Here is a 12,279-nt window from a genome sequence, read left to right on the forward strand (position 1 = left end):
CGAAGGCCAGTCCGCGCCCTGCGTTCCGATCTCGAACTGATTTATATGGCCGTCTGACTGCACCCTTACTGAGAAACATTTCTAGAGGAGGCAGTTGTAAGATGTGACTAAGTAATTGGGAGACGCATGCCTCTTATTGAATTCGTCACATTTTTTTAAGAGCTCCCTTCATTAAGACCTATGTGCAAAACATTAGCCTTAATCAGTCCAGGCCATAGGGTTTTTTTACTTTTTTAATGTGTATTCTAATTTTCTATGTCTTTATCTACATTTTAAAATCCTGAAATGTCACAGTTTTCATTTTGGCTTTAAACCACATATTCAACTGAGACATCCAGTTCTGTAGAACTCACTTTTCAGCAGTCTCATTGTCATCACAGACAAGATGACATTGGAAGGTATAACATATATACAGTATATATTATAGGATCCATCATTCAAAACCGTTGATAACCACAGCTTGCTCTTTCCCCGCGCAGTGACATCTGTACGGCAAGCCCACAACACTTTCCCATAGATGTCAATATACTACAGTTCCTCAGTCCATGTGATTGTTGTAAAGCAAACCTCTAAATTGATATTTTACGGAGTTATCCGGGATTTTTTTTGCCCTTTGGGGCCAAGTACTTATTGGCAGGTAGTTTCTGTCTAACTGCCTGTGCGGCCCTGCAATGCTCTCTCCTGGCTCAGTGATCAAGTGCTGCTCCTGCTAGTGATGCTCCTGCAATCATGTTGTCAGAGCAGCTCCTTCTCTTCTGCTCTGCTCTGTCGACAAGGCGTCAGTGGCGAAGTCTTGTTTTTTTTACATCTGGCTCCCCACTGCTTTAGCAGAGCGGATGAGAAGGCACTGCTCTGTCGACGTGACATCACTGGAAGTAGGAGGATTGCTGGCAGGAACGGTCTGTGACTGTTGAGTCAGGATAGATCGCCGCGAACAGCACAGGCAAGTAGTTACCAACTAGCTGCCGATAAGTGCCTAGACCCATGGGGGGAAAGTTATAGATAACCCCTTTAATAGAGGGGAAGGGCAGCCCCATGATCACATGCACAATGTAAAATATAAAAAACTATGCTTCATTAACTAGTTCTAATTAGTATTACAAGGTCTAGGTAACACTATGTCCAAGAGTGAAGACTCACCGAGAGTAGTGTTCACATGAATAGGAAATAACGAACCTGCCAATTCTCGTATTTTTAGTAAGAATTTAATAAACTTCAACAAGAACTTTAATTAGCCATTCCTGGGTGTCTCCTGAAAGAGATATTTATAAATGCCGCGAGCAATATCACGGCGGCCGGAGCTTTCTAATCCCTCGGACTCATTAAAGGCTTTTTTCTTAATAAGACCTCATTAATGAGTCTGTGTTGTTCGCTAAATCGCCGCTCTCAGACAGGTTAACCCTATTCCTGCCAAAGGTTATGTCCGCCCCACTTAACATCAGATCTATAATGGTGGCCTCTCGTTTGTTAAATTGGTATTGTGCTCAGGCGGGATTTGCATTTCGAAGGCATTTGCTTCACTCCACACAACAGGATACAACTGAGAAAAGGTTTTTCAACACTTTTAAAAAGTCACAATTGATGAATCAGCTGAAAACATCTGGGAAATCCTTAATTTCTGCCGCCCACAATGACAAAAAAAAAAGAAGAACACAAATAAAATAGACTTAAAAGAGTTAAAAGAAGTATTTGGTGAAAGTCAAAAAGTTGTTAGAACTGGGTGGGACTGGTGTAAAAAACTACAACAAAAGTTTGGAACGTTTTTACCAAATTTAGGTCCCGATGAGTCTGAGCCATAGAATTTTGTACCTCCAGATGATGGTACTACAGACATTTCTGCTCTCATATTATGGATGCAAGTTCCGCCACAAGTGTGAGTCAAATTGAGAACATTGTAGATTCCTTTGATGCCATTAGCTTAGTTAATTAGGTCCAGTCAAGTCAGGACCTGAATTAAGCCCCCTACACATAAGATGACTGGCAGCTGGTCGAAACTTCCGCCAACTCAGCCGGACCTCTCATACACAGGAGCGCTCATTCAGTCGAGTGCTCCTCTGTTCTCTTTGCCTCAGACGTCCATTTTTGCATATGGTGCTATAAGTGCTTTTCAGAGATAGCACCCGTACCTGTGATGGTCATATTGGGACATTCACATGCCTGTGATCTTTCCCCCGACTGAGCGGTCTGCAGAAAATTCTGGAGACATGTCCAATTGTGATCCGAGGATCGGAAGAGTGATCCAGAGAGTCTAGAGAAATCGGACCGCACTTGGATGACTTCCGAGTGTGCTCTGATTTTCACAGCCTGTCAGAAAGGAGAAGGTGGAGACATTTTTGTTTCCGACATACAGTGGCATGTAAAATTTGGGCACCCCTGGTCAAAATTATTGTTATTGTGAACAGTTAATAAAGTTGAAGATGAAATGATCTCTAAAAAGGGATAAAGGTAAAGATGACACATTTCCTTTGTATTTTAGGCCAAAAATATCAATGCAAAAGTTTAGGCACCCTTGTAGATGTGTGTGCTCAGATAACGTTGACAAAAGTTTCAGACCTTAATTAGCCTGTTACGGCTATGGCTTATTCACCATCGTCAGGAAAGGTCAGGTAATGCAAATTTCCCAGCTTTATAAAAACACAGACTCCACTAACATTGAGCCAAAAAAAAAAACCCAGCAGCCATGGGTTCATTCTAAGCAGCTACCTAGAACTCTAAAAATGGTGGCGGCCCACAAAGCAGTAGACGGCTATAAGAAGATAGAGAAAAAAAAAAAAAAAAAAAAGAGTTTACAAGTTGCCTTTTCCTCAGTTCAAATGTAATTAAGAAATGGCAGTTACAAGGAACAGTGGAGGTCAAGATAAGGTCTAGAAGACCAAGCAAAATTTCAGGAGAACTGCTTGTAGGATTGCTAGAGAGGCAAATCAGAACCCCCGCTTGACTGTAAAAAAACTCCAGAAAGATTTAGTAGACTCTGGAGTTGTGGTACATTGCTCTTTGGCCACAATTATCGGAGAAAGGGCACAGAATTTCAGTGAATTAACATATTGCTAACCATTAAGCATGGGGGGTGGATCAATCATGCTTTGGGGTTGTGTTGCAGCCAATGGCACGGGTAACATTTCTCAGGTAGAGAGAAGAATGGATTCAATGAAATTTCAACAACTTCTTGATGCAAACATAACCCCATCTGTAAAAAAGATGAAGTTGAAAAGAGGATGGCTTCTACAAATGGATAATGATCCTAAACACACGTCAAAACCCACAATAGACTACCACAGAAGGTGCAAGCTGAAGGTTTTACAATGGCCCTCACAGTCCCCTGATCAGAAAATCATTGAAAATCTGTGGCTAGACCTCAAATCTCACAGAACTGGAAAAATTTTCCAAGGAAGAATGGATGAAAATCCCTCAAACAAAAATTGAAAGATTCTTGTCTGGCTACAAAAAGCGTTTACAAGCTGTGATACTTGCAATAGGGGTGCTACTAGGTACAATGCATGCAGGGTGTCCAAACTTTTGCATCAGCCCATTTTTCGTTTTGTATTTTTTAAAATGTAAGAGATGACGATATTATATTTTTGCCTAAAATACAAAAGGAAATGTGTCATATTTACCTTTAACCCTTTTAGAGATCATTACAGTAATTTTGACCAGTGGTGTCCAAACTGTATGGAAAAAAACTGATCACCTTCAGAAAACAATCGAATATAAAAAAAGAAAGAAAAAAAACTCAGTTTTTCTCATACATGGAAAAATTTAACGTCTGAAAGAAACCTAAAAGATGTCTGGCTGCGGCTTAGTTCTGGGAAAACAAAAGGATCAGTAGCCCAAACTAGACACCCACCTCCCCCCGACAATTATCCGGAGCCCCCTTTAGGTACCTTCACACTGAGCGACTTTAGAACGATAACGATAGCGATCCGTGACGTTGCAGCGTCCTGGATAGCGATATCGTTGTGTTTGACACGCAGCAACGATCAGGATCCTGCTGTGACATCGCTGGTCGGAGCTAGAAGGCCAGAACTTTATTTCGTCGCTGGATCACCCGCTGACATCGCTGGATCAGCGTGTGTGACGCCGATCCAGCGATGTCTTCACTGGTAACCAGGGTAAACATCGGGTTACTAAGCGCAGGGCCGCGCTTAGTAACCCGATATTTACCCTGGTTACCTAAAACAAAAAATAACAAACACTACATACTTACATTCCGGTGTCTGTCGCGTCCCTCGCAGTCAGCTTCCCGCACTGACTGAGCGCCGGTCGTAAAGCACAGCGGTGACGTCACCGCTGTGCTCTGCTTTACGGCCGGCCGGCGCTCACAGTCAGTGCGGGAAGCTGACTGCGAGGGACGCGACAGACACCGGAATGTGAGTATGTAGTGTTTGTTTTTTTTTAGGTATCCAGGATAAATATCGGGTTACTAAGCGCGGCCCTGCGCTTAGTAACCCGATGTTTACCCTGGTTACCCGGGGACCTCGGCATCGTTGGTCGCTGGAGAGCTGTCTGTGTGACAGCTCTCCAGCGACCACACAGCGACGCTGCAGCGATCGGCATCGTTGTCTAGATCGCTGCAGCGTTGCTTAATGTGACGGTACCCTTACACATTAGACCGTCAAACCCACCGTTATTGCATTCAGCTGAAATTAGTCAGCTAGGTATTAGGGGCTTTAGTGAGCGTTGCTACCCCTTTGTTCTGCTAATAAATAGGAGTTCTGGTAATAAACAGATGATATATCCTACAAATGACCAATTCTGGTATAACTTAGGGCAGCACGGTGGCTCAGTGGTTAGCATTGAAGCGCTGGGGTCCTGGGTTCAAATCCCACCAAGGACAACATCGCAAGGAGTTTGTATGTTTTCCCCGTGTTTGCGTGGGTTTCCTCCGGGTTCTCCGGTTTCCTCCCACACTCCAAGGACATCCTGATAGGGAATGTAGATTGCGAGCCCCAATGGGGACAGCGATGATAATGTCTGTAAAATGCTGTGGAATTAATGGCGCTATATAAATGAGTAAAACTTGTGGTCATGCATTATGCTCACACATGAATTTGATCACAAAATAAAAGGAGAAGTCCTTACATTAGGTGATGGTTCCTTGTGATCATACTTTAGGTCTTCTTTCCCGTTGACTTCAGCTTCTTTCACTTGATATGATCGGCCTTCAATGAAATCAATATAGTCTTTATAGGAACACAACGGTCCTGCGAGGATGCCCATGAAATTACAGCAGTAACTTAAATACTCCAGAAGACTCGGCATGCGTCTGTAATGGAAAGATAAGCAGCCGGTAAGACGGAGCATTGCAGGGAATAAGTACATGGCAGGTGTACGGACCTCTGCTGAGAATGTGCCGACCAGTCAGAGGAAACAACTTTCATCTCAGTCATTGTTTTATCCACAACAGTGAACACAAACCCCATCACGAGACCACCCGTGTGTAGGAAATGCCAAAATTCTAAGAATTCCATCTACAATTTCGCAACAGGTCAAAAGGAACCTGCCAGCTATGACACGACGCAGGACCAGATCTGCGCTGGAGATGGATTAATACCTATTGGCCAGAAAATGCACTGCAACCGGCATTTACCAGACGTTCCCACAGTAGTCATAGCAGAACTTTCATTGGTATCTGCATAAAACTTGGCTTCCCTCTGATGATAAATGATAATGTTTACAACCGCTTATCTTCTATTGTCTATTGCTGGCTGCAGAAAGAGTTAACTGAGAGGATGTCAGTGAGCTCATTCTTAGCTTCCAATGGGAAAAACTAACTCTTTTATCTGCCCTTTCTGAACTCTCCTCAGCTACTGATCTATGACCACAGAAGTGTGCAGGAAAATCGCATGTAAATGCCAAAAAGGTGCAACGTTTTTAATGGAGCTGAATTGCAAAATTATTTTTTAGCCCCAAATACTTACTTTTAAACAAAAAAAAAAAAAAGTCTCCAAAGTTGAACAACTTGTTTAAACCCTTCACCCCGAGCCCGTTTTCACCTTCATGCCCAGATGAAATGTTACAATTCTGTGTCAATTTAAGTGGTAATAACTCTGGAACGCTTCAATGGATCCCGCTGATTCTGAGAAAGTTTTTTATGACCTATTGTACTCCATGACAGTGGTAAAATTTGTTCAATATAACTTGCATTTATTTGTGAAAATATTGGAAATTTAGCAAGAATTTTGCAATTTTTTCAAACTAATTCTTATGCCCTAAAATCAGAGCGATGTGTCCAAAAAATTGTTAATAAAATTTCCTACAAGTCTACTTTACAACTGCATCATTGTTTTTTTTAACCATAATTTTTTTTTTTGTAAGGAATTTAGAAGGGTTAAAATTTGATCAGCAATTTCCCATTTTTGCAACAAAACTTACAAAACCCAAAAGTGACACCATTCTAAAAAACTGCACACCTCAAGTTGCTCAAAACCACATTAAAGAAGTTTATTAACCCTTCGGGTGCTTCACAGGAATTAATGCAATGTGGAAGGAAAAAAATTAACATTTAACTTTTTTTTTCTTCTTCACATAAACGTTACTTTAACCACAAATTTTTTTATTTTCACAAAGGTTACAGGAGAAAATGGACTCAAATTTGTTGTGCAATTTCTCCTGAGTACACCGATACCAGATCTGTGGGGAAAAACTATTGTTTGGATGCATGGCAGGGCTCGGAAGGGAAGGAGCATCGTTTGACTTTTTGAACGAAAAAATGACTGCAATCGAGAGTGGACACCATGTTGCATTTGGAGAGCCACTAATGTGTCTAAACAGTGGAAACCCCCCACAACTGACCCCATTTTGAAAACTAGACCCCTCAAGGAATTTATCTAGATGTATGATGAACACCTAAAACTCCCAGGTGCTTCACAGAAGTTTATGATGTAGAGCTGTGAAAATTATTTAAAAAAAACCAAACAAACCACATTTTGTCCACAAAAATGTTCTTTTACCCCAAATTTTTTCTTCATTTTCACAAGGGTAACAGGAAAAAAATGGAACCCAAAATTTGTTGAAGAATTTCTCTTAAGCACACCAACACCCCATATGTGGGGCAAAACTACTGTTTGGGTGCACGGGAGGGCTCAGAAAGGAAGGAGTGACATTTTGGAATTCAGACCGATGGATGGTCTTCGGGTGTCATGTCGCATAATGGAGAGCCCCTGATGTGCCTAAACAGTGGAATCCCCCACAGAAGAAACTCCATTTTAGAAGTTGGACCCCTTAATGAATTTATCTAGATGTGTGGTGAGCACCTAAAGCCCACAGATGCTTCACTGAATTTTACAATGTTGAACTGTGAAAATGAAAAATATATATTTCACACAAAAATGTTGTCATAGTCCCAATTTTTTTAATTTTCAAGAGGATAGCAGGAGAAAATAAACCGCAAAATTTGTTGTGCAATTAATTTACAAACTAAACCTTTCAATTAATTTTTCTAGGGGTGCAGTGATCATATTGACACCACGGGTGTGTCACAGAATTATATAGCATTTGGCAAAGAAAGAAAATAATTCAATTTTTACCACCAAAATTCTGTCTTCGCCCCAGATTTTACATTTTCAAACGGGGAAATGGGAAAAAAACAGCACCTAAAATGTGTCCCACAATTGCCGCTGAATGTAGAAATACTCCATATGTGACTGTACAGTACTGCTTAGCTACATGGGGAGACAAAGGAGGGACGGTGCGCTATTTGCCTTATGGAGCACAAATTTTTCTAGAATAGTTTGCGAACTCCATATACAGAGCCCCTAAGTGCTAGAAACGCAGAATCCCCCCTCAAGTGACCCCATTTTGGAAATTATACCCCTTTGGGAATTTATCTACAGGTGTAGTGATGATTAAACTCCATGGGTGTTTTCCAAAAACAAGCAACAGTGGATGCTGCCAAGTGAAAATTGCAAATCTGCTATTGTAGTGCCCAGTACATTGTAGTGATCAGTATGTTGTAGTGCCCAACTTGTTCTTCTGGAGACAAGAATCCGTAAATTAGACGGGCTCTTATTGATGAAGAAATGCCAAACATGTGGACGCTAAATGTTGTTTAGGCAAACTGGGGCTCAGAAAGAAGGGCGGCATTTGGATTTGGGAGTGAAGAATTTGCTAAATTTCTTTTGGGGGGAGAGGAACAATAGTGCTTTTCCAGAGCATTTGTGCTATCAGTAATATGGAAGCCCCTTATATTTCCATTGACAGATGTTGGACCCAAATGGGGACGCCATTTTTTGTGGATTGAGCTGAGGCTTTTACTGGGAACATTATACATAACATTTGGGATTACATTTATCCTGCGCCCTACGCTGAGCACTTACATCAGATTTTCCAACGAAATTACAGAGTGACTTGATTCAGATGAAACTCCCGAGGGAACCATTCACTATAATGAGGCAGCAGTTACTCTGGACTCCATCTGACCTCCATTCAGAAGTGCACAAAACTGTGGCCGACAGAACTTTTATGCATGCCTAAAAAGACGGACACCGTGAGATCACAGACCATACTGTGTCCATAGTGCCTCTGTCTGTCTCACTATAGGGAATCTTCCGTCGGGAGCTCCATCTAAATCACGTATTTCAGAGATTTACATGGAAACCGAGGTGTAAGCGCTCAGTGCAGAGTGCAGGATAAATGTAAGCAGATCTTTACTGCAATATTTGGGAGGCAGAATAAACAAAAACAGGTCAAGAATTGGATTTATTTTTTACGCTGTTCCTCGTGTGATATAAGTGATTAGACAACTTTATTTTTCGGGTCAGTGCGATTACAGCGATACCAGATTTATAACGTTTTTTATGTTTGGCTGCAGTCACACTAAAAGATGCTTTTTTTTCATAAACTAGTTTTTGCATCGCCATATTTTGAAAGCTATAAATTTCCATATTTTTGCTGACTCATTTTTTGCGAGACGAGTTGACGTTTTTATTGGTACCGTTTTCAGGCACATGACATTTTTCGATTGCTTTCTATTACGATTTTTGGAAGGCACAGTGAACAAAAACCAGCAATTCAGTAATTTTTTATTTTTTTAAACCGTTCCACATGTGGTAAAATTAATAAGGTAGCATTATTCTTTGGGTCAGTACAATTACAGTGATACCATATTTATATCATTTGTCTACGTTTTGGCGCTTCTATACAATAAAAACTATTTTATATTAAAAATTATTTTTGCATCGCTTCATTCTGAGAGCTATAACATTTTCATTTTTCCACAGAGCTGTACAGTGGCTATTTTTTGTTGTCGGGACAGCATGTCATTTTCAGCGGTACCACTTTTATTTACATTTCTGTTTTTTATTGCGTATTATTCAAATTTTTATTCGGCAGTATGATAAAAAAAAGCATAGTTTTTTGGATTTTTTTTACTTTGTTTACTAAAATATTTAATTAAAATATTTTTACAATTTTTTTTTGTACTTCGTTCCTTTATGGGACTTTCACAGCTCTGATCGCTTATAAAGCATCGTAATTCACGAGCATTGCTATGCTTTATAACGGTCAGTGCTGCACTGACACGCAAGCCCCTTAGACTATGCTTTGAGCATGGTCTAACAAACTTGCTAGCCTGGTGACCCAGATGTTGTCATGACGACATTGGCTCACCATGACAATGATCGGGGTGGGTATCATTCAGAGGGGAGAGCCCCCTCCCACAGCCTGTATTCTAAATGCTGTGACCGTGAACAATCGCAGCATTTAGGGGGTTAACCTGCCAGAATCGGTGCAGGCACCACCCCCGATAGTGAGAGTCGGGTGTCAGCTGTGATGCATGTTGTACACCCAGCGGCTATTGCATGCGCACAGCTTCTGTGCGCGCATGATCACCATGACGTGTATATACCTCATCGGTCTTCAAGTCCTTCCCTCCCATGACGTATATATACTGCAAATGGTAGGAAAGGGTTAACTTTCAGTGCTGAGAAGAATGCTTGATAAATACAAATTGGCGTTTGATTTCCATAAAGCGGTGGTCACCTTCTCTCCCGATCTCCCCTCCCTTTAGCCCGGTCTTTCTTACTTTGCTGACGTAGCAATTTTTGCCGAATTTCACCACTTGCAAGGCTGCGATAATCAGTCTAAAACAAAAGCAAATGGAAGATTGCTCCAATTCCAACTGATGAGAGCGAGAACAGATCCTTCCATCAGGGCGCGCGGCAACAACATGGCCACCGGAGGGGCATAGACAGATGCTTACAATTACCAGAAGCGCCTGACCTTTCCCAGGGAGGAAAGGAAAGGTGATGGTCGATGATTGCTCTGCCTCGTACACAAGGCCGCAGAGTGATAGACGATTACTATGCTGCGCTCTGACCCAACCTCAGCAACGAGCACCTCAGCATTTTCCTCCCCATTACGGCCATTGCTTTCTGCCGGCAGAGTGGGGTCATTATCCTGATTTAATGGTCCATTATGTGCACACAAGACATTCGGTAAAGACCACGAGCCTCAACACCTGTCTTCATAAAACAACTTGTCCGGTGTTAGCAGCCGCCGGGCGGCCTCTCTTCATGTACATGAAGTACAGCTGGCAGCATCTAAATAAAGGCGGGGGGTATTTGTGGCTGTGGACAGAAGAGGCGTGAGGTACGGACCCCCGATTCACGCACGATGGAAGGACGCAGCTTATGGATTGCCATGCTCTCCAGTCTAGGCCTGGATCTGCTCTGCAGCACTCGGGTCCTGGGCTCTAATCCCACCCAGGACAACATCTACAAGGAGTCTGTATGTTCTCCCCATGTTTGTGTGGGTTTCCTCCATGTTCTCTGGTTTCCTCTCCCACTTCAAAGACATACTGATAGGGAATGTAGATTGTGAGCCCCGATGGGGACAATTGGGAATTTGTCTGCACAGCGCTGCGGAATAGGTTGGTGCTATATAAGCAAATCATAATAAATAACTACAGATCATCTGAACTCATAAGACAGACCACACCTTAAAGCCGCGTTCGCACGTCCATTTCTCATGTCCGTATGCAATTCGTTTTTGGTTTTTTTAAGGACTGCAAATACAGAAATACGCACTCCCATTGTATTCAATGGTGGTGCACACGTCAGATTTTTTTTTTTCACGTGTGAACCCCACAGACATGTCCTTTTTTTTGCGCAGCACAGACAAAATGCGTGCGGCACACGTGGACCCTGGTACATGAATAATATCCGGGTGTCATCAGCGTGACACGTACTGGCACCTGGGAAAAAGCGGTACAGTTAGCTGTTCTCGGGTGACGGATGCTGAAGGCAGCTCTCATCGATCAGGTGACAATGATGGGAGTTGTATTCTGCACCTGCTGTGTAAGTTGTGTATTAAATAAAAGCATTTAAAGAACGGCATGGGCTCCCTTTAGGTCATTTAGAGATCATTTCATCTTCAACTTGCTTAACTGTTCACAATAACAGTAATTTTGACTGGGGGGGGAACTTTTACATGCCACTTTAGGTTTAAAAGGAAACATGCAAACTATCTAAAGCCACCACTAGGGGGAGATAGGGAGCTGTAATCTGCAAGAGCTCCCTCTAGTGGCTACTGCAGGTAAGCAATATGTTATCTCATTCTTATTTCATCGCATAGGATTTGGAGCTCTGCATGAGAGAAATGAAGCTCGAATCACTAAAGATGTATTAAGAAATAAATCAAAGGATTTATAACATATTCAGAGGTTTCTTTTTAAATGTAACCGGTTATTTACTTTAACCCCTTCCTGACATGTGACTTACAGTTACCTTATAGGCCGGATCTGGGAATTATTCAGCTATCATCTGCCTCTAAGGCCGGTTTCACACGTCAGTGGCTCCGGTACGTAAGGTGACAGTTTCCTCACGTACCGGAGCCACTGACACACGTAGACGCATTAAAATCAATGCATCTGTTCAGATGTCATTGATTTTTTGCGGACCGTGTCTCTGTGTGCCAAACACGGAGACATGTCAGTGTTCGTGGGAGCGCACGGATTACACGGACCCATTAAAGTCAATGGGTCCGTGTAAAACACGTACCGCACACGGACGTTGTCCGTGTGCAGTCCGTGTGCCGTGCAGGAGACAGCGCTACATTAAGCGCTGTCCCCCCCACTGGTGCTGAAATCGCGATTCATATCTTCCCTTCAGCAGCGTTTGCTGTAGAGAAGATATGAATAATAGTGTTTAAAATAAAGATCTATGTGCCTACATAGGGGTGGAGCCGCATATTCATTACTGTAAATGAGCGGCCCCACGTGACCGCATACAGGAGCGCCGGCGAGGGAGCCGGATGAGTATTTTCAGAACAGCAGGAAGGGGG

The 12,279-nt window shown here is 42.4% G+C and overlaps 1 protein-coding gene across 2 annotated transcripts in view; it reads right to left on the minus strand.

Moving 5' to 3' along the window:
• Positions 1-12,279, minus strand: part of MBOAT2 (membrane bound O-acyltransferase domain containing 2) — a 312,770-nt gene that overhangs the window by 44,888 nt on the left and 255,603 nt on the right. For both annotated transcript variants that reach the window (XM_069728064.1, XM_069728065.1), the window contains exon 7: positions 5,080-5,263. In XM_069728064.1, the coding sequence (XP_069584165.1) occupies positions 5,080-5,263 (184 nt within the window). The remainder of the gene's footprint in view (positions 1-5,079; positions 5,264-12,279) is intronic.

This window comes from Ranitomeya imitator, chromosome 5 (assembly GCF_032444005.1).
Source record: "Ranitomeya imitator isolate aRanImi1 chromosome 5, aRanImi1.pri, whole genome shotgun sequence".
NCBI lineage: Eukaryota > Metazoa > Chordata > Amphibia > Anura > Dendrobatidae > Ranitomeya > Ranitomeya imitator.